At 42.9% G+C, this 20,186-nt stretch overlaps 1 protein-coding gene across 3 annotated transcripts in view; it reads right to left on the bottom strand.

The window, feature by feature from the left end:
* The window catches only part of BRCC3 (BRCA1/BRCA2-containing complex subunit 3), a 62,370-nt gene extending 42,710 nt beyond the window's left edge, over positions 1–19,660 (bottom strand). The window contains exons 1-6 of one of the 3 annotated variants that reach the window (XM_055338292.1): positions 19,489–19,659; positions 18,943–18,959; positions 18,126–18,180; positions 11,172–11,291; positions 8,169–8,256; positions 1,238–1,326 (exon numbers count right to left, since the gene is read on the bottom strand). In XM_055338292.1, the coding sequence (XP_055194267.1) occupies positions 1,238–1,326; positions 8,169–8,256; positions 11,172–11,291; positions 18,126–18,180; positions 18,943–18,959; positions 19,489–19,611 (492 nt within the window). In that variant the 5' untranslated portion in view covers positions 19,612–19,659. Of the gene's footprint in view, positions 1–1,237; positions 1,327–8,168; positions 8,257–11,171; positions 11,292–18,125; positions 18,181–18,942; positions 18,960–19,488 lie in introns of all 3 variants that reach the window. The other 2 variants (XM_055338294.1, XM_055338293.1) reach the window with 2 other exon arrangements.
* Positions 19,661–20,186: the final 526 nt, after the last annotated feature.

Raw genomic sequence — 20,186 nt, 5'->3', positions numbered from 1 at the left:
AACATAAATTCTGACAATATAACTAATGTATTAAAGGACAGAGCATACTTGGTAGTCTTGGCAAAATTCATTCCTACAATGTTAAATAGTAATTTTCTTTTTGTTTGAACTGACACGTAGTTAAACCTCTTGACATGAGCATAAAATTCAAACAGAAACCCTGTAAAGAATGGCAAGACTAGCCATTGATTGAACTGCTTAACTTCTCTGAGCGTGGCTCATCCATAAAATACAGATAATAATCATCCACCGGGCACCTGGCTGGCTCAGTTGGTTAAGCATCTGACTCTTGATTTCAGCTCAGGGTCGTGAGATCGAGCCCTGTGTCAGCCTCTGTGCTCAGCATGGAGTCTGGTTGAGATTCTCTCTCCCTCTGCCCCTCTCCCACATGCTCTCTTTCTCTCTAAAATTAATAAAATAAATCTTTAAAAAATAATAAAAATTCTCATAGACCTGTTATCAAGGCTAGAACATATTTATGTAAAACACCTAATAAGTAGGCACCATACAATAGGTGATAAATGGCAGCACTTGTTACTACTAGCCATCAAAATATCTGCAGAATCTGGCCCCTTTTCATTATTACCTCTACTCCTTCCACCATGGTCAAACCTCCATAAGCCCTAGCCTAGATCACTGCAGTAGCTTCCTAACTGGTTTCACAGACATCATGGATTCCACACTCCCTCCTTCCCCACGCACCCACCCCCATCCTCTATACAACTTATGATCAACACAATAGCCAGAAAGATCCCATTAAAACATAAAGTCACCATGTCGTGGCTTCTGAAGTCAGAGTCCAATCAAAGGCCTGAAGAGACCTGCCCCTGGGTATCTTTGAGACCTCATTGTAGAATTACCAAATGAGTTAGTGTCCAGACCAGGACGGTTTCAAGAAAGAAAGGTGTTAACTCAATAGGAGACCGGGAAAATGGGGTAAAACTGAGCCATAGGGTCATGGTCTTCCTCATTCTGCTGTAGTCACACTGACCTCCTTGATGTCCTCTGAACATGCCACACTCACCTCAGGGTCTTTGCACTGGCTATTTCGTCTGCCTGGAACGCTCTTCCCCCAAGAAATCCACAAGACTTGCTCCCTCACTTTCTTCAGGTCCTGACTCAATGACCCTTCTCATTGAAACCTTCCCTGGCCACCCTATTAAAATTGCAAAAAGATTTTTCTCTATTCTCTGTGTGTTTACACACACGTGCGCATGTACACACACACACACAATACCTTTGTGTTTTTATCTTCTATGAAACAGGAAAAAATAAGTCCTACAAAGCCTTGGTCCATCATCTGGTACATGGCTTGTGTGCGAACATCTGCAAATAAACAAAAATAAAAATCTGCTGTCAATAAACTACATCTCACAAACATGAAGATTTAAAAACAATAGCAGCATACAGTCCTCCCAGGATATAGATTCCACAGGCAGAACAGAGATCCTAAGGGCACTGTAACTGTCAAAGCATAAACATTTTACTAGGTAAGGGAAGAGTACCATGAGAAGTCTACAATTAAATAAGAAGAGCTAGGGGGATGCCTGGGTGGCTCAGTGGTTGAGCATCTGCCTTCGGCTCAGGGCATGATCCTGGGGTCCTGGGATCGAGTCTCACATCGGGCTCCTTGGGGGGAGCTTGCTTTTCCCTCTGCCTGTGTCTCTGCCTCTCTCTCTGTGTGTCTCTCATGAATAAATAAATAAAATCTTTAAAAAGAAAAAGCTAGGTTTAGAACTCTTTAGTTAGTCCCCCAAAACTTGATAATTTCTTCCAGAGGACTCCAAAAGAAAGGAAGGCTGAAGAAGAAGACAAATAGCTTCCTCAAATAAGCATTTGGATGGACATCTTTCAGGGAAGAGAGTACATGAAACTTGACAATAAAGAATGGAAGTGTAGGACTATTATGGAGGAAATTCTTATAGAGACTGCAACAGAATTAAATTCAACATCCCAGGGAGTAGATACAAAATCTCACTATATGGTAATACAATTTTAGAAAAGAAAATCATAAACAGGTACCAAAGCACAATATCTAAAAGGACTAGTCAAAAGATCACCCCCCCCAAAAAAAAAGATCACCCCAAACTAAACAGAGGCTAAGTTTAAAGATCTGAGGCGTTCAGAGCATCGTTTATGAAGGATACGAAAGATCAGGTATTATAACAAAGCACTGACAGGTGTGGTTTGGTCCAGGGACTCTTGCCCAGTTACTTTGCCAATATGTTCTTAGACATTCTTTGCATTTATACCTTTTAATGTACATTGGGACTTGTCCCTGGTGTCTTCCTAAGTAGAGTAAAAAACTTATTCATAAAATCTGTTCACAATGATTCTAAAGAGTAGTGACTTGTAACTTCTAGAACAGAATGTTTGCTTGGGAAAATATAATTTGTTTACAGTGATTGGTTGCAAGCTTAAAGCTGCAGCCTGTATCTGTCACGGGAGGTTGATCGGACTCAACTTTGGTGGTAAATAATCTACATCACTGTCCCAGTGTCAGCTGCCTCACTCCCTAAGAACTGAGCAGATCTTAAGAGTCATGAACATAGCTACAAGCACATTTCTCCTTTTCATATACACTTACAAGGACAATAAAGTGCACGAGAGTAACTTAAAAACCATGTCAAGTCTCATGAGAGCTATGAAATAACCTGCACCATTTAAATCACGCCCCTTTTTCTTTTGGAGAGTATGGATAGATAAAATTCAGGGAAGTTAATGGTATGAGTACGATGTAACTTCAAGTATCTCTTTGTCCACCAAACCTACGCCTCCTCTTCCATTTCTTATTTTCATAAATAGCATCCCCACTTAACCAGTCCAATTGAGATGTTATAGAATTCCTAGGTCCATGATTCACACAAATTTCAGTTTGAACAGTGACTCATCCAGTTATGAGCCATCTCTGGTTTCAGACAAGGTATTTCAACTCTCACCGCAGGTTAGTTTCTTCCCTTAAGAGCCAGGCACTCCTCATTAATCTGGAAGTGTTTCTAAGGAGTAGAATCATGGTAGTGTCAAATGCTAGAAAACATGGACATATAAAAAGTTTTCTAGATTTTTCTCTTTTCTTTTTTTTTTGGAGAGGGAGAAAGAGAATCACCAGCAGACACCATGCAGAGCATGGAGCTGACCCGGGGCCCAATCCCAGGACCCTGAGGTCATAACTTGAGCAGAAACCAAGAGTCGGAGCTTAACTGACTGAGCCACCCATGTTTAGATTTTACTGGATGTTTATTTAATATATATATATATATATATTTTTTTTTTTTTTTACTGGATGTTTAATGTCTAGTAGATTTTCAACAGGCCATCACCGATGAGTTTCAGTGGCCTGGAAGGCAGACTAGAGCAGGATGGTGAATGTAAATGAAAAGTGAGGAATGTCTTTGGCCTGAAAGAAGTGGGATTGGCAAGTATTCTTTGGGGGGGGCAAGTATTTTTTATGAGATAAAGCTGCATGAAGGCAGAGGCCTTGTTTTTCTCATTCACTGCTTTATTCCCAGCACCTTGAGGAGGGCTGGACACATAGTAGACACTCAAATTCATTTGTTAACGGAACAAATAAACAACGATGGGGAAAATCCAGTACAGTGGAGAAAGAGGCCAGAGTGGACAAGAGGAGGGACCAGGAGAAGATGAGCCCAGTGATAAGTGGGTGAGTAAAGAGAAATGGAGAACATTCCTTTCTATGACTCCTACTTCCTGTATTCAAGTAGGAAGCAGTGTTATCTGCTGAACGTGCAGGAGGAAGTGAGGAGTTCAGAGGCTTGAGAAAGACAAAAAGGTAAGGAACTGGTCCACACTGAAACTAAAAGGACATGATACAGGATGCCATGTATGATCTGAGAATGGATTCTGGACTGGAAAGGAAAAATTGCGACAAAGGACAGGATTGGCAAAATTTGAATAAGTTCTATAGATTACATAAAAGGATTATATCAGGGATCCCTGAGTGGCTCAGTGGGTTTGGCGCCTGCCTTTGGCCCGGGGCGTGATCCTGGAGACCCGGGATCGATTCCCACATCCGGCTCCCTGCATGGAGCCTGTTCTCCCTCTGCCTGTGTCTCTGCCTCTCTTGCTGTGTCTCTCATGAATAAATAAATAAAATCTTTTTTTTAAAAAAAGGATTATATCAATGTCAATTTTCCGGATTTTGATACTTGCCCTGTGGTTATGTAGGTAAATACCCTTGTTCTTGAGAAATACATACTTTAGTAGGTAGGGAGAAAGGAACATCATGTCTACAACGTGCTCTCAGATTGTGTAGAGACAACACGGTAAGGCAAACGCGGCAAAAGGTCAACAATTACTGAACATGGTTCTTTGTACCGTTACTGTGATTTTTCTGTAAATCTGAAATCCTTTAAAAATCAAGTTTTACAGTGCGGGGCCAGGCATGTTTGGCCAACATCACCCTTGCCGTTGTTCACTTTCTCCGAACTCCTGCTCCTCGATGGCAAAGCCAAAACACTCACATTATACTCCTGAAGGAATCGGATTCTGAAAGTGGGTAATCAAGTTCTTCCAGTTCAAACCACTTTCTGTTCTATTCCTTACCCAGAAAACTTTGTCCTTTGTACATTTTATTGCCGTGGTGGGGAACATAATCGGACATCCTGAAGAAGTGCATTATTTGCTGTGCCTTTTAGTACAGAATGGCCTATCTTCTCTCACCCTTTCACTAATGATGTAACTGTGACCTTTATTTTCTCCACAGACCCTGTTGTTTTTGTTGTTAAGTCTTTAGGTTTAAAGCTTGTCTTTAATGGTATTTTATTCATTTATTTATTTCTTAGTCCTAAGGCCTTTATTTTTAAATGTGCTGTTTCGATTTGCTGCTGCAAATGTCCTTTATTTCTTTATTGTTATTACTGTTTCTCCTTTAGTACTTGACCTGTTTTTTCTTCCTCACAAAATCATAAGGTCCAAAACAGCAGAAACTGTGACCAAAGTGTCCCACAGAGAAATCCTATAAATGTGTTGAATTATCATTTTTCCCTCCTTCTCACTTGTCATTCCTATTACACATACTTACTGTCCATACAGTCTGTACTTTAAATCCTCACCAACTTCCACCCCTGCCCCCCCCCCAAGACTTGCTAACCCAGGGCACTTGTTAGACTCAATTCTTAAACAGCCATTTGAAGATGAGCTACGCATCTTTGCATCTACAAAATTCCCTACGCTCTGGAAATCCACAACGATCTAGTCATTGTGAACACCAGTGGAGTGGGGAGAGGATTTTTTTCTTTGTTTTTACCTACAGTTCTGAGATCTCGGTATTCTTTCTTTTTTAAGATTTTAGGGAGCCCGATGCGGAACTCGATCCCAGGACTCCAGGGCCACACCCCGGGCTGCTGGCGGCACCGAACCGCTGCACCACCGGGGCTGCCCGAGATCTCCGTATTCTTGATGCTTCCAGTGCTGTCTGCCCTTCAACTTTAGATATGTAATCATGCTCTCTCCATGTCGACTTGCACAGATAAATGCCGTGATATCCACGTTTGCTATTGTGCTAAGCACGGGAGGGACAGAGAACGTCACACGTGATTCCATATCATGTTCTGATAACATGTTCCCCTTTTCTGTCAAGGAGGAAATCGTGGCACAGAAGAGTTCCAATATCTTCTCAACAGGAAGTGACTGAAATGAGATTCTAGGAGTCCTGTCGCCTGAAAGAATCCAAAGCTGCTGTTCTCAACTCTCGAGCTTTACTAAGTCTCTGAACTTTCTATCTGCCTTTATTCCATGTTGTTATTTATGCCTTTTCCTTACCAAGTTAGGTACTATGCTTTTTTTCAAGGGAAGATCTCAATGCTCTAGTCTCCAAATTTATTTTGTGTTGAAGTTACTTTCATTTGGCTCATTAATCATGTCATTATTTTTTTTATTTTTTTAATCATGTCATTATTTAGAGCCAACTTCCTGTTGTTACATTCTGCAGTGACTTTGTTTTCCCTACTGCTCGGACTGCTGCACTGCAAATGCCTCCCTAGGTTCTTCTTGAACTTTGGATCTTTTGCCCGAGAGGAAAATTCATTCTCTGAACTGTGAACACTTTCTGGGTGTTCCGCTTTGGAGACTGATCAAGTTTTTTTCCTAAGCACTTAGAGTTTCTTTTTTTGCCAGAAAATTCTCCATTCTAACTTATTACCACAGGGACAATATCGTTCGAGAATATACATACATTCCAACCTTTCTTTCATTAGTGCTTGGTACTTAGTTCTTTCTGGCTATGCTACTTCCGTGGGAGAATTTTGAGGCAGAACTGATTTTAGTGTTAATGGTGGCAAGAAAACAATGACTATTATTTTTGAGTAAGGGTTAGATGAAATCAAACACTGAATTTATTCAGTAATATTAAAGTTTTACAGAAATATATTTATAGCCATAAAACAACCTTTACTAGGACATTAGTAAGCTAAAGAATTTGAATAAGGTCAGTGACTTAAATAATGTTATTTCAGTGCTCAGTTCTCAACTTCCATAAATATGCTGTGATTATGTAAGAGAATATCCTTGTGTTTAGGAAATTCATACCAGACACTATTCAGGACTGAAGGGGAATAGTAGCTATGACTTACTCTCAAATAGTTCAGGGAAAAAAAATCTCAGACACACACGCACAAATGTATGCAGACAGAATGGGAGAAAGTGTGGCAGATCTAGGGGAAGAGTATCAGGAATTCTTTGTACTATTTTATCAACTTTAAGTCTGAAGTCATGTGAAAATAAAGGTTTACCGACACTTCTATCATTATTGCAAGTTCCTGCTTCGATCTTTTTTCTTTTCCAATTGAAAAAACTGTTTTGATAATGTATTTTTTTGTTAATGCAGGATATCTTAGGCATGCCACTCTTATGTTAACAGCAGGTCAGGTAAATTTCTGTCGGCAAGAGGTAGAGCAAGTCTATTATCTCCCTTACTCTACATCAGTATTTAACTGGAAATATGTATCAGAATTCTTTTGAGGAGTCTTTTCATAATATACCAGCCTAGGACCCACTCCCAGAGGTTATTACAGCAGGTCCAGGCTGGGAAAGATGGATTTAAGACAGGTACATTTTACAAAACCTCTCCCAGGTGATTCTGAGAAGTATCCCTCTCCATCCATTACTCTAGATACACAGGACAACTCATCTATTATTATAATCTGAGACTACATTGCTCTTGATTTTTTGCCATTCATACTATGGTATACACGAATATAGAATTTATGATGATCTCAAACCCCTAAGACTGGAAATAGAACACCACAGTGGAAAGAACACCTAACCCATGTGAGCCTCAGTTTACTCCTCAGTACACTGGGGGAAGGATCCCTAACCCACAGGTGACCATGAGGATTAGGGTAGAAAACATTCATAAAGCATTAGCAAATGGTTAAATGCTCAAGAAAGTCAGGTCACTTTCCCCAAGGAAAGTTATTCTACTTCTTTCAAGAGTGGGGGAGAAATAAACAAACAAAAAATGACCATGATTCAGGAAAAGCAGTAAAGATAAAAAGAGAGAAAACAATTTTGTTACACTATACTGATTAGAGGCATGCGGAGGTAGGCTGAGAGCCCCAATGGCTCGGAAGGAATATGCGTCAAACCTCGACTTTGTAAATCTCACCCCGCATACCTCTGAGTCTTCTGAATGGGAGTGTACTGGGTGCTGGTTTTCAGCAATCAGCAATCTTCAGTTACATTTTTTTTTTTTTTGGATATCAGCCAATTGTCAGGCTTTAGTTAGTAATGGTTTCCCAAATACATTCATAATGGAGTGCTGAAATATTATCTCTATTAAAAACAGTATGACATCAGTCATTACGTTTAAGACATAGCAAAATAAAAATGAGGGCACTTATTTAAGGAGAATTAAACTATGGTTTAAAAAAAAACATCGTTCATGTAATGGAGAAGAAAAGGGGATACTAATTTCTAAAAACAGCAGAAGTGCCTGGGTGGCTCAGGCGGTAAAGTGCCTCCCTTTGGCTCAGGTCATGATCCTGGGACACAGCCCGCATCAGGCTCCCTGCTCAGGGAGGAGACTTCTTCTCTCCCTCTCCCTCTGTCCCTTCCCCTGCTCATTCTCTCTCTCAAATAAATAAATAAAATCTTTAAGAAAATTACCAAATAAAAAACAAAAACAAATGTTGCAAGCCTATAATACTTACCAACATGTGAAGGCCAAACAGTTATATGAGGATGGGAATGATACCAGCCCACAACTCTCATGGGGCGACCTGTTAGTTCAGCCAACCTGTGTGTCTGTCAAGGTATTTTCAACTTGTGGGAACAAAATTTGTGATGCTAATAAGGGCTCAGAAAGCATCCTGACATTTCAAATCAACCTATTAACAATTCAATGTCAACCAAAGAATGAAATAAGGTCAACACCCAGAATTTCCCAGACTTCCCATTTAAAGCTAAAGGTATTTCTTTTTAAAAATAGAATCAATTTGGGGCACCTGGCTGGTTCAGTCAGTAGAACATCCAACTCTTAATCTCAGGGTTGTGGGTTCAAGCCCCGGGTCGAGTGTAGAGATCACTTCAAAAATTAATTAAAAATTAAAAAATAAAAATAAAATCCATTTAGCTTCCATTATCATATATAGTTCTATCCTCTTAATCCAATTTAGCTAATGTTTGATCACTTAAATCCTTATCACTGTGCTATCTGAAAAGAATCTAATCTCAATCTTTGGAACTCACATTATTTACTTGAGTAATCTTCTATCCTCCCTCTACCTCCATCCTACTCACAGTTTTGAAAAAGAAACTTAAGATTCAAAAAATTTGTCTGGTTTCTCTCTGGCAGCCTGCCCAGTGTCAAAAATAGCAATTGGGGTGGTTTCAGAGAGCAAACGAACAAAGACCCCCACTTTGGTCTCCCTGTGTGTTTAGAAATAGACCACAAAAGAGTATTTTCGTCCTTTGTTCTAGAAACAAAAATTTCCCATAACTCTATGTGAGGCTCTGAGTTGAGATAAGAAGTCAACTTGGAGAATAAGAAGCTGTCCCCTTCTGCTGCTGCTTATTGGGACTACTGCTGGTATCTCATGAAACATTGGTTTGTTCTCTTAAAAGTTAATTACATTAAAGCCCAATAATCCTCTCTATACAGCAAATTCTGAGAAAGAAAACTTTTTAAAGAATTTTTTTTATTTTTAAATGCCAAGAGAGGTTACTTAACTTCTCTAAATGCATTTCTTCATCTTGCAGATGGCGGGGGGGGGGGGGGGGTTCCGCTTCCAACAGCAGTGCACAGTAAATGAGGTAATTCATGCAAGATGTTTAGTAAATGCTTACCGGTCAATGTAACAGCAAACGGTGGTAACAGGCAACAGTGTTTCCAGCGATCCCTTTATCTTGGGAATGGACTAGTTTCATTTTGAAGTTGTAATATATAATCACAATAAAAAACATCTTTTATACAGTTATGTTCTGGGAGACAGAGAATAGATTGGAGGCTGCCAGAGGTTGGAGTGGGATGTTGAGGGGTGGGTGTGGCTTATACAGGGGGAGCAGAAGATGGATCTTCACAGTGATGGAACAAGTTAGCAATCTTGACTGTGGTGGTTACATAGATTTATACATATAACAAAATGGCATAGAATGACACATTGTCTCAAAGTCAGTTTTCTGGTTTCCATATTGTTTCGCCAAGTATTTAAAAGGTAGCATTTGGGGGAAGGTGAGTGAAGGGCACAAGAACTTTTCTATACTATTTTTGTGCCTTCCCACGAATCTATAATCATTTCAAAATCAAGAATTTTTTTTAAAAGATGCAAAAGTACATACCATAAGAGAGTGATACATGAGATAATATGAAAATACAAAAACAATTTGATGGGAGAAATACACACACACCATGAAGAAGCTGAGAAAAACCATTACTTGTATCACAAACGGCTAATTGATTTCCTTAATATAGAATGCCTATAAATTATTTAAAAAATTTTTTCCAAAGCAATGGAAAGATGGGCAAAGGAGATTACCAGGTAACTCGGAGAAAAATACAAATTAATACAAAAATACAAATGATCCTCAAAAATTAAAAATTAAAAGGTGATCATATTTACTCATAATTAGAAAAATGCTAATTAAAATCCCAAGACATAAGAAACAATTTTTTTTGTGGCTCAGATTGGCAACCTTTGCGAAGGTGCAGGGAAACAGGCCCTCCTGCATGCTGCCAGAGACTAAACTGGTTAAACAGCCACAGCTACAAGGACACATAACCTTTGCTCCAGCACTTTTACCTCAAGGACCAGATTATACAGATACGTGTACACATTTGTGAAATGCAGTGATGTACAAGGACACTGCAGCACAGTGAAAGCTTACAAACAAACTAGACACCTGCATGAGGACGGAACAGATTTTGCAATCAACAGAATGAGGCACCTGGATGTAGCGATGTGAACAATTATCTAGATATGCTGTTGAGCAAAGCCATAAGTTACCACATATATATATATTAGTTTTCTTAAATAGAAAATATTTGTGTATGTTTCTGTATGCTCAGGATCCACCTGTAAGGATACATGAAAACCTAATATGTCCAGTGACAGACTGTGAGGGAACTAGGGCATAGAGGTTGGAGAGAAATACCTCTTTTGTACATACTTGCTTTTGTACCTTTTAAAGTCTGTACTAGGCATGTGAACCACCTATTTGTAAAAGTAACTTTTGAATTGAGAACAAGATAAACTTGACTCAAAAAAACAATGAATGACTAAAGGCCATTGATGCAAATTTAACTTTCTATATCTGAGGTACAGGGTCCCGATCGCAGGAAGCAAAGGTCCCATTTGATTCTTTTTTGGTTATCTTTAACATGGAATATTGTGTCCCATTTTCAGCAATGCATTAGAGGGGGCAGTGAGGGAATGGAAGGATGGAGGAGGGAACGGTCCCATACAGTTCACTGTCACAGGATCTGACCCTGGGGTCTTTTGGCATTTAAGAGCAGGAATGTTAGAAATTTCTAATTTTCCCAATAAAAGCCACTCAAAAGGAAAAATGGAAAGAAATTCTGATTAATCAAACAATTGGTTCTAATGGGTAAATATGAACACCGGGAAAGAGTCACCAAGAAGATAATCTGTGAAATCCCCTCAAGCAGGCTAAAGCACATAAAAGCACAAAAGCTTCTTATTGACCAGTAAGGATATCTCTGCCTCTGTTGAGGCCGCAGACAGCTGCTCTGGAGAAATTTCCACTCGATCCTTCCTCTTATCAGAACGTCGCAAGATGATGACAGAATGAATGTGAACAATTCTGACGGTGTCAACCTAGAGGGAAATCCACAGAAACGTTGACTTCTGTCTCACGCCAATAACATGCATCTTGTATTATTCTATCAGGTTAAAAACTGCATTTACAAAACTGACACTTTTCTCATGAATAATAGAATATGTCAAATAAAAGGCATCCAACCTCAATATATACATCTCAAAAAAAAAATAGAAAGGCTAATATTTGGATGAAGGAAGAGCTTTTTGGATGACCGACTAATAATCATTTGATTTACCACTAGGTGCAAGATACTATCACAGAAAAGGATACAAGTCAGAGTGCTGACAATCCAAGTGTTCAAAATGCTAACGGTTTGGTTAAGCAGCAAGTATCATACATTAAATTATAATGAAATAACATAGTCACTCAAAACTAAAAGGCCTTACAGGACAGGAGTCACTTAGATCAGAAAATAATCATCATAGGCCAACAAGCAGACTATATTCTGGTGTGTGTGTACACAGAATTTCTGCAGATGTCAAATGGATGTAAGATGTTTGGGAGACAAGTTGGCCAACTGGTTTACATACAGAACTTGAGGTGGAATGGCAGACAGTAAGATTAAGGTCAAAATGAAAATCGATGGGGTCTCGGATACCATGATCTGCAGGATGAACTGGAAGGATATGGTCTCAGCCTGAATGTGAGGTAATGAAAAAATTCTGGAATCAGTGGATGGCAGAGATGGAAGAAACAGATTTGAGATTCATTAAGAAGGAGGAATCCACAAGATTTGATAGGCAATGGCCCACGGGTGAGAGAGGACAGGAAGTTGTCAAGGATAACTCTAAAACTTCAAGGTTGAGACTCGGTGGAACAGGAGAGGCAGATCTAAGTGGAAAAAGGATCAGGAAGGAAAATGAGCTGATCTAGGATGAGGAGATGTCAAGAGAGTCAAGGAATAGTATAGGGAGAGGGAGCAGGGGTCCCGGCCTGAATTAAGGGAGTGTGCCCATGTCTCAGATGAGTAGGCTAAGAAGCCAAAAAGGAAGAGAGAAGAACGAAAACCAGAAGAATGAGATGGTTCAAGAGTTTCCCGGGAAGAGACCCGTGTGACACCGGTAGATGTTGCAGGAACAAGGGGGAAGCCAGACAGGAGATTCCTGAAGTCCGCAGCCATTAGAAGCATGTGGTGCCTCTGGTGCCTTCTTCCACAGCTTTAAACTCCCTGCCCATCCTATAAAGAATCAGTCCTTCTTCCCTCCCATGCAAGTGTTTTTATCATATGCACAGATCTCCCTACAGATCATATCATGTCCTGTTCTGTTTCTTGAAAGAATGTTCTCCTCTACTGGAACATAAGCTCCTGGAGGGCAGGGAACATGTTTGAGTCAGATTTCTATCCTTATTAACGGTACAGTGTCTGGCAGACGGAGTACATGATAAAGAAAATCCGAAGCAGAACAGAAAGACCCTTGACCTCCCAAGGAGCAATGAGACAAGAAGCTGAGCTCTCAACGGAAACAGAGCTGAAAGAGAACGGAGGGAGGGACATGTTAGAGTGCGCCAAGACAGCTGAATAAGCTTTTAAGTATTTCTGCCAAATTAAGATTGACAGGACAGCAGCATTTTCAATACTGTTCAATTTGTCTCTACCCAGCTCTCTGCTGTTGGAAGAATACAGCCTTGTCCGTGCTGCGGGTGCTGCAGGAGAGATAGGGTACAGGAGAAGGGGAAAATAAGGAAAAAACGGTAAGACAGCAATTAAGAAGGAGAATGACAACAAATTCTGTGAGTTCTAATGAGATTCAGCAAATTCCTTTTTATCGAATTACATATTGGGTGAATTGGGCATTGGCAACCTAGTATTTCAATGACTTGGATTTTGGTGAACTAGCTTGCCTACCTATGAAGTAGATGGTCTTAACCTTACTTACGGAAAAGGAAATTGAGAAATGTCAAATAACTTTCCTAATGTCAGGGTGCATGGATGGCTCAGTAGATTGAGGATCTGCTTTCGGCTCAGGTTGTGATCTCGGGGTCCTGAGGTGGAGCCCCACGTCAGGCTCCCCGCTCAGCAGCAAGGCTGCTTCTCCCTCTGCCCCTCCTCCCTTACTCTCTCTCCCTCTCACTGTCTCTCTCAAATAAATATATAAAACCTAAGAAAAAAAATCCATAAGATAACCACTAAAAGAGTAAAGAATTTTTTAACTAGGAGGCTGAAAGTAGAATAAAGTATATCTGATTAATTCAAAAGAAGGCAAAAAAGAAGAGAGAAAACAAATCAGTGGGTCAAACAGAAAGCAAAAAAGATAAAGCCATAACCCATATATATATATCAATAATCACATAAGTATAGTTGAACTAAATACTCCAATTAAAGAGATTATCAGACTACATGTCTTTATTTTTTGACTTTTTTTCAGACTGGATGTCTTTGGAACTATATGCTGCTGATAAGAAATACACTTTACTCAGCCATTAGAAACGACAAATACCCACCATTTGCTTCGACATGGATGGAACTGGAGGGTATTATGCTGAGTGAAGTAAGTCAATTGGAGAAGGACGATCATCATATGGTTTCACTCATACGGGGAGTATTAGAAATAGTGAAAGGGATTATAGGGGAAAGGAGGGGAACTCAGTGGGAAAAATTAGGAGACAGAACATGAGAGACTCCTAACTCTGGGAAAAGAACAAGGGGTAGTGGAAGAGGAGGTGGGCAGGGGGATGGGGTGACTGGGTGATGGGCACTGAGGGGGGCACTTGATGGGATGAGCACTGGGTGTTAGACTATATGTTGGCAAATCGAACTCCAATAAAAAAATGTACCAAAAAAAAGAAACACACTTTAAGTATCAGTACACAAAAAGACCAAAAATAAAAGGATGGAAAAAGATATGCCATGCCAACATGTACTAAAAAGATAAGGTCACTGAACTCCTGCAGTTTAATATCTATTTGGCCAGAACAAATTAACACAGAATTCCAGGTGAAGCATGGACTCTTGAAACATAAAATCACGTCATTAAGATTGGGAATGTAGTTAGTAGGAGCTGCTGCCCAGGGTGACTTCTCTCTCCTATTGTCAGATAAGATCTCAGTGGCTAGAGGAAGGAGGAAAAGAAGTGCAGGGTAGGATGGCAAGACCAGTCGAGACATAAATGAAAAACAAAATGAGACAAGCAAATAGAAAGGCCATAAAGGATTGACAGATGTCCCTGAAAGCCACTGGTAGCTGAAGGGCTTGATGAAACCTGTTAGTCATAGTTACATAAGAAATAAAAGATATTCCAGCTTAGCTAGATTGGCCCCTACACCTTTTCAGTCTTGGAACTCAAATACTGAAACCCACTTCCTTGTACTCCTCTGTCTTGGTATAGAACAGAGGCTAGAAAATATGGCCTGCCCAGCGTCCCTTGGGCAAAACCTGGCCACGTTCATTCATTTATATATTGTGGCTGCTCTTGCACTATGATGGCAAAGCTAAGGAACTGCAACAAAAAAATGTATGACCCACAAAGCCAAAAACGTTTATCATCAGGCCCTTGATAGAAATCTGTGCCCCCTGCCATGCCTCCCCATGGCTCATGGGCAGGTAAACACTAAGTTCCTATTTTAAGGAATGTATGGTCATCAGTACAACACAGACTTTTTAAATATATACTTATATGTAAGGCACTACATGAGGGCCTAAGTCCACAAAGATAAACCGGATACAGTAGTCATGTCCAGGAAGAGGGACAGGTAAACAACTCTAAGACAACAGCCATGCCCTGTGATAGATCTGCGCGAGGAGCTACTACAGCACAGAGGAGGGTATCTAACCTAGTCTACAGGTCAGGACAGGTTCTTTAGAGGAGACAGGCAGCACCTGCGAGGGATAAGGAGCTAGCCAAGCAGAGGGAAGCAGTCCAAGCATAATGCCCAGCAGATACAAGGAATGAAACAGTACAGCACAACCTAGAAACTGCCATAATTTACCATGCTTAGAACTTGCAGATAGGTAGAAATAAGAAGGCCCTGAACGCTAAACTAATGAGACTTCATCCTAAAGGTAATGGAAAATGCATTCATTTTAAGTAGAGATAGGTCAGATTTAAGTTCTCAAAAGAGCATACCCCAACCAATCAGAAGACAGGACTAGAGGAAAGAGACTCAAGGCAAGGAGAATGGGGAGAGGCTAGCAAGTATTCCAGAAGTGATAAGGACCTCCAAGAAGGTAGCAGCAGTTGGAAACAACACAAAAGCAATCTATGGTTCTGAATGGCTGTGAGTGGCTCCCAGACTCGGCTGCACCTTAGAATCACCTGGGGACTTATTCAAACTCCTGCCACGTAGGTCTCACCCCAGACCAATGGAGCTGGCATCAGGATTTTGTAAGATTACTCGGTAATTCCAAGGTGCCCCCAGGCTCAGGAACTACTGGGGGAGGAGCAATGTTGGAAGAGTGGGTTTGAGGAAGAGGAAAGGCTCAGTTCTGAACATGTTAGTTTAAGATGCCTGCGTCTGGCTAAGCGTGAAACAGGCAGTAAGGTATGAAGTACTAGGCTTAGGATAATTGGTGTTAATTGGTATCTACTGGATACCAGTCAGAATGGCCAATATTTGCTGGCTAGCTGCCAGGTGTCAGGCACTTGGATAAAGTGCTTTCCATTTACTGACTTGATAACTCCCCTAGTGACACACGCACCTCAATGCTTATAGCAGCATTACCAAAATAGCCAAATGATGGAAATAGCTCAGATGTCAATCAACTGATGAAGGGATAAAGAAGAGGTGATATTTGGTATATCTATATCTATATAATGGAGTATTAGCCATAAAAAGAATGAAGTCTTGCCACTTGCAACTACGTGGATGGAACTAGGGTGCATGAAGCTAAACGAAATTAAGTCCATCAGAGAAAGACAAATACCATATGATCTCACTCATATGTGCAACTTAAGAAACAAAACTGATGGGGATCCCTGGGTGGCTCAGCAGTTTAGTGCCTGCCTTCAGCCCAGGGCGTGATCCTGGGGTCCCGGGATCAAGTCCCACATCAGACTCCCTGCATGGAGCCTGCTTCTCCCTCTGCCTGTTTCTCTGCCTCTCTCTCTCTCTCTCTCTCTCTCATGAATAAATAAATAAATAAAATCTTTAAAAAAAAAAAGAAACAAAACTGATGAACATAGGGGAAAAACCAAAGAGGGGCAAACCATAAAAAACCATTCTTAACTACAGTGAACAAACTTAAGGCTGGTGGAGGGGAGGCGGGCAGGATGTTGGGGATCGAGGGCACTTGTGATGAGCACTGGGTGTTACATGTAAGTGATGAGTCACTAAATTCTCCTGAAACCAATACCACACCACATGTGAATGAACTTGAATTTTAATTAAAACTTCAAAATCAAAATAAAAAATAAAACTCCACCAGTGACGCACTGAGGTCAGGACTATTATTATACCCATTCTACAAATGAGTGTTTTACACACAGTACCTAAATCCACGTCTCCCAACAATTCTCTGAGGTTGGTGATTGTCATCATCTCTGTTTTGCAGAGAAATCATAGCCTACAGATGTTAAATAACATGCCCAAAGTCACACAGCTAGTATCAGAGGAAGGATTTCATTTTATTTTTCTTCTTCTCTTCAGAGGAAGGATTTCAAGACAGGTCTAACTTCAATGTTGCAGCTAAAGCCATAGGGAAGGTAATGTTGCCCAGAAGACATTCTGGGAAGGCAAGGAGGAGACCCAGTCAGAAACTTAGCGAATACCAGTGTTTAATGCAGAGGATGAAGAGCCCTGGTTGGATGGAAGGAAGGGGGCAGAAAGAGGGAGATACAACAGAAACAAAAAAAAAACCATGACAGTTCAGAGGAGAAAGATTTATAAGATAAGCACCAAGAAATAACCCACTGATATAGCAATGGGGAGGTGACTAGAGACAGAATTGGAAACCAGGCCTTGGTATATGTGACTGTTGAAGGTAAAGAAATGATAATTATCGCAGCCTATCTTTTCAAGAGGTCTAGCTGTTAAAAGGAGGATGTAAGAGCAGTGACTACAGGAACGTAGAGGATGGAAAAGTAATTACCCTTTCCCTTGGGGAAATGAGAGTAATTGAAGCATAATCGTATCGTAAGGAAAAAAGGCCCGTCGAAAGGTTGAAGACTCAGAAGATGAGATATTTGATGAGCAAGGTCTTTGAAGAACCTGTAGTTCTGGGTAGGAAATGAATTTCTTTCCTAGATATGGGAAGAAAGGAGGCAAAGTGGCTTGCATATAGGGGTGAAAAGCAGATGGAGTTCCACTGTTTGCTTGGCAGGAGAAGAGGCCATAATCGATTTTCAGAGTCTTTTACAAAAGCAATGGCCTGCATCATATTTGGAAAACAGTGAAATGGTCCTATACCAGAAAGTAGAGGTTGAGAAGCATGATCCTAGAGCACCAAAACTAGAGCCTGCCAGAAAAATTGAGGCAGGATGGCAGACAGGACAAAAGTCAAGGTAGACTAAGAATCATGAGTCATGGGTAACTTGCTTGTAAGAGAGGGGTTGCCCCAGTAGACGTTGGGACTTGAGATGAGATAAAAGTCAGGGGCACAGGTTTCAAGGACCGACCAAAAGTTTCAAGGAAGTGGGGAGAAGGGCCAGAAATCAGGCAGACAACAGCATGGAGGGGAGCTGAGGGTGATTCTTCATCTGAATCTGCTACAAATAGAGGTATTCGGTTCCAGTGCTGGTGAGTACACTCTTCAACTGATTTTACTAGAGAGGATATGCTATGCAGCTGTGAACGTGGGTATACGCAGACTGATCCCTGGCTGAGAGCAGATAATGTCGGCCAGAAATCCCTCCCCAGCTGAACGTTTCCATCATGCAAAATTCTAGCACACATACCTTTTCAGCAACTGTGCGTATTTCAGTTCCGGTATATGTGAATTTGGAGTCACTCCTTTTGGGGATAAATTAGGGGAAAAAAGGGAACTGAGGCTTGGAATATAAAAAGATGTTAAAGCAAAGTAACAAGCTTAGCAGTTCTTGCCATGATACCTTAGCAGAGACAGAGGAAGTGTGGCTAAGTACATCATATTTGTTCCCTGGGAAAGTGAAATTTCTAGAATTGAAGGCATTAGGAGGTGGGTGTGAGAAGTATACAGTGAAATTTAAATAAAGGTGACTTAAAGGTTTTGTCACCTTAATTAAGCATTCACGTTACTGGGCATCTCTGGGGTCACTGGAGGGCCCACCAGAGGAGGCTGGGCCAATGACAATAGACCGAAGGAAGGAGTCAATAGAGGGAAATATCTGGTAATGTGCTTATTAGGCGCCAGAGAGAAAATCACCTGTGTTTCATTGTCCTTTCGCTGGAGAGAGAACGTACAATGCGTCCAGCAAGGAAGCGGAATATAACATCATTGTGAGAATCCAGTAAATTCTATTTATAAGAGCTTTCAGCGATTCAGTCATGATCTCGGTACTGCTACCCGTGTCTTTTCACATAAGGACATGCATGTAGCGAAAATCGTCCTTGTAGGAAGTAGGGTCGAAACCAAGTTTCACGGTTGGGGTGGAATTGAAAGTGTATCAATGAGGGAGCTCGGAGTCATAATGGAAACTTCGAGTACGAGTCATATAGAATGTTGCACACCTTGTGCTGGGTCAGTTAACAGTGCTACGGAGATCCCAAGAGAGGAGGAAATGAACATGGTCTTACCTTGTGTCATCATTCAACTAGAGTGGGAAAAAGCAGAAAAGATTATTGATCACATTTTGCTGGTTTGGTATCAATGGGTGGAGATTGCGTGGAAGTGGGTCATGTGCTCCTGTCCAGCGGCACCAAGGACTGGAGGGTTAGGAGTTCGGGGTGTCCGCGAGGGAGAGTTAAGCCCCAGGTGAAGCTTGGGGTGTGTGGTTCTGTGGAGGGCGGCCGGGGGCGTCGGCGGGCTCTGCTGCGCCCCACACGGCCGCGTCCCCATTATCCTCAAGCGTGTCTCCCGCCTGAGACGGCGGCGGTCGGGGGGCGATACCTGCAGCCGTGGGGACGTGACGGCGGCTGCTAGCGGGACTCGAAGGCCGACCCGGAGGACGGCGCGATCGCGGGGGCGGGCGGGCTCCGTGCGGAGCCCCGGGACGCGGGGCCCTCACTACCTGAGCAGCGAGCGGGCCGGCCGCAGCCTCCGCAGCGCCGGGCTCCGGCCGCGGCTGTTCCGGGCGCCTGCCCCGGGGGCTTCCGACCGGGCTCGCGGGGCGCGCGACTCACCTCCCCGATGCACAGCCCCATCACCTCCTCCTTCTCCGTGCTCAGCGCGTGGTTGAGGCACACCAGGAAGGCGTCCGACTCGAGGTGCACCGCCTGCACCGCCTGCACCACCTGCCCCGCCATCTTGGTCCGACCCCGCTCGCGTCCGCCTCGGCCCGCCCGGGCCTGGCCAACCGGCTGCGGCGGCGCGCGGGCTCCGCGGGGGCGGGGCCGGGGTGCGCGGGCGGGGCGGGGCCGCCGGGCGGGGCGGGGCGGGCGGGCGCGCGGAGGCGGGGCTGGGGCGCGGGGCGGGGCCGGGGCGCGGGGCGGGCGGGGCCGGCCCGGCGGCACCTGGGAGCCGCCCGCGCCGCTCGGGGCAGGCGTGGCCGTCGGGCGGAGGGCGGTAGCCGGCCGCGGTCGGGGCGTCAGGCCGGGCGGCGGCGCGGGCGGGGAGGCGGCGCTCGCGGGCCGCGGGCCGACGTGGTCTGTGAGCGGCGGCCGGGCGGCCGGGCCGGCGCCTCCCGAGCGCCCGCGCCCATTTTGCGCGCCCGCCGGGGAGAGCGGCGCGCGGCCTACACGCCGCGGGGACAGCCCTTGAATGCGGCCTCGCGGCGCGCGCCGGCCTCTTGAGCCCGGGGCGCGCGCTTGCGAATCCCGCTCCTCAGACGGTTCAGGATTGATTTTATTGCGCTTTGTTTCCAAGTTCCGCTCCCTGAACC

This window comes from Nyctereutes procyonoides, unplaced genomic scaffold (genome assembly GCF_905146905.1).
Source record: "Nyctereutes procyonoides isolate TBG_1078 unplaced genomic scaffold, NYPRO_anot_genome, whole genome shotgun sequence".
Classification (NCBI taxonomy): Eukaryota; Metazoa; Chordata; class Mammalia; order Carnivora; family Canidae; genus Nyctereutes; species Nyctereutes procyonoides.
Note: the sequence above shows the minus strand (reverse complement) of the source record. Positions and strands in the feature narration are given on the sequence as shown.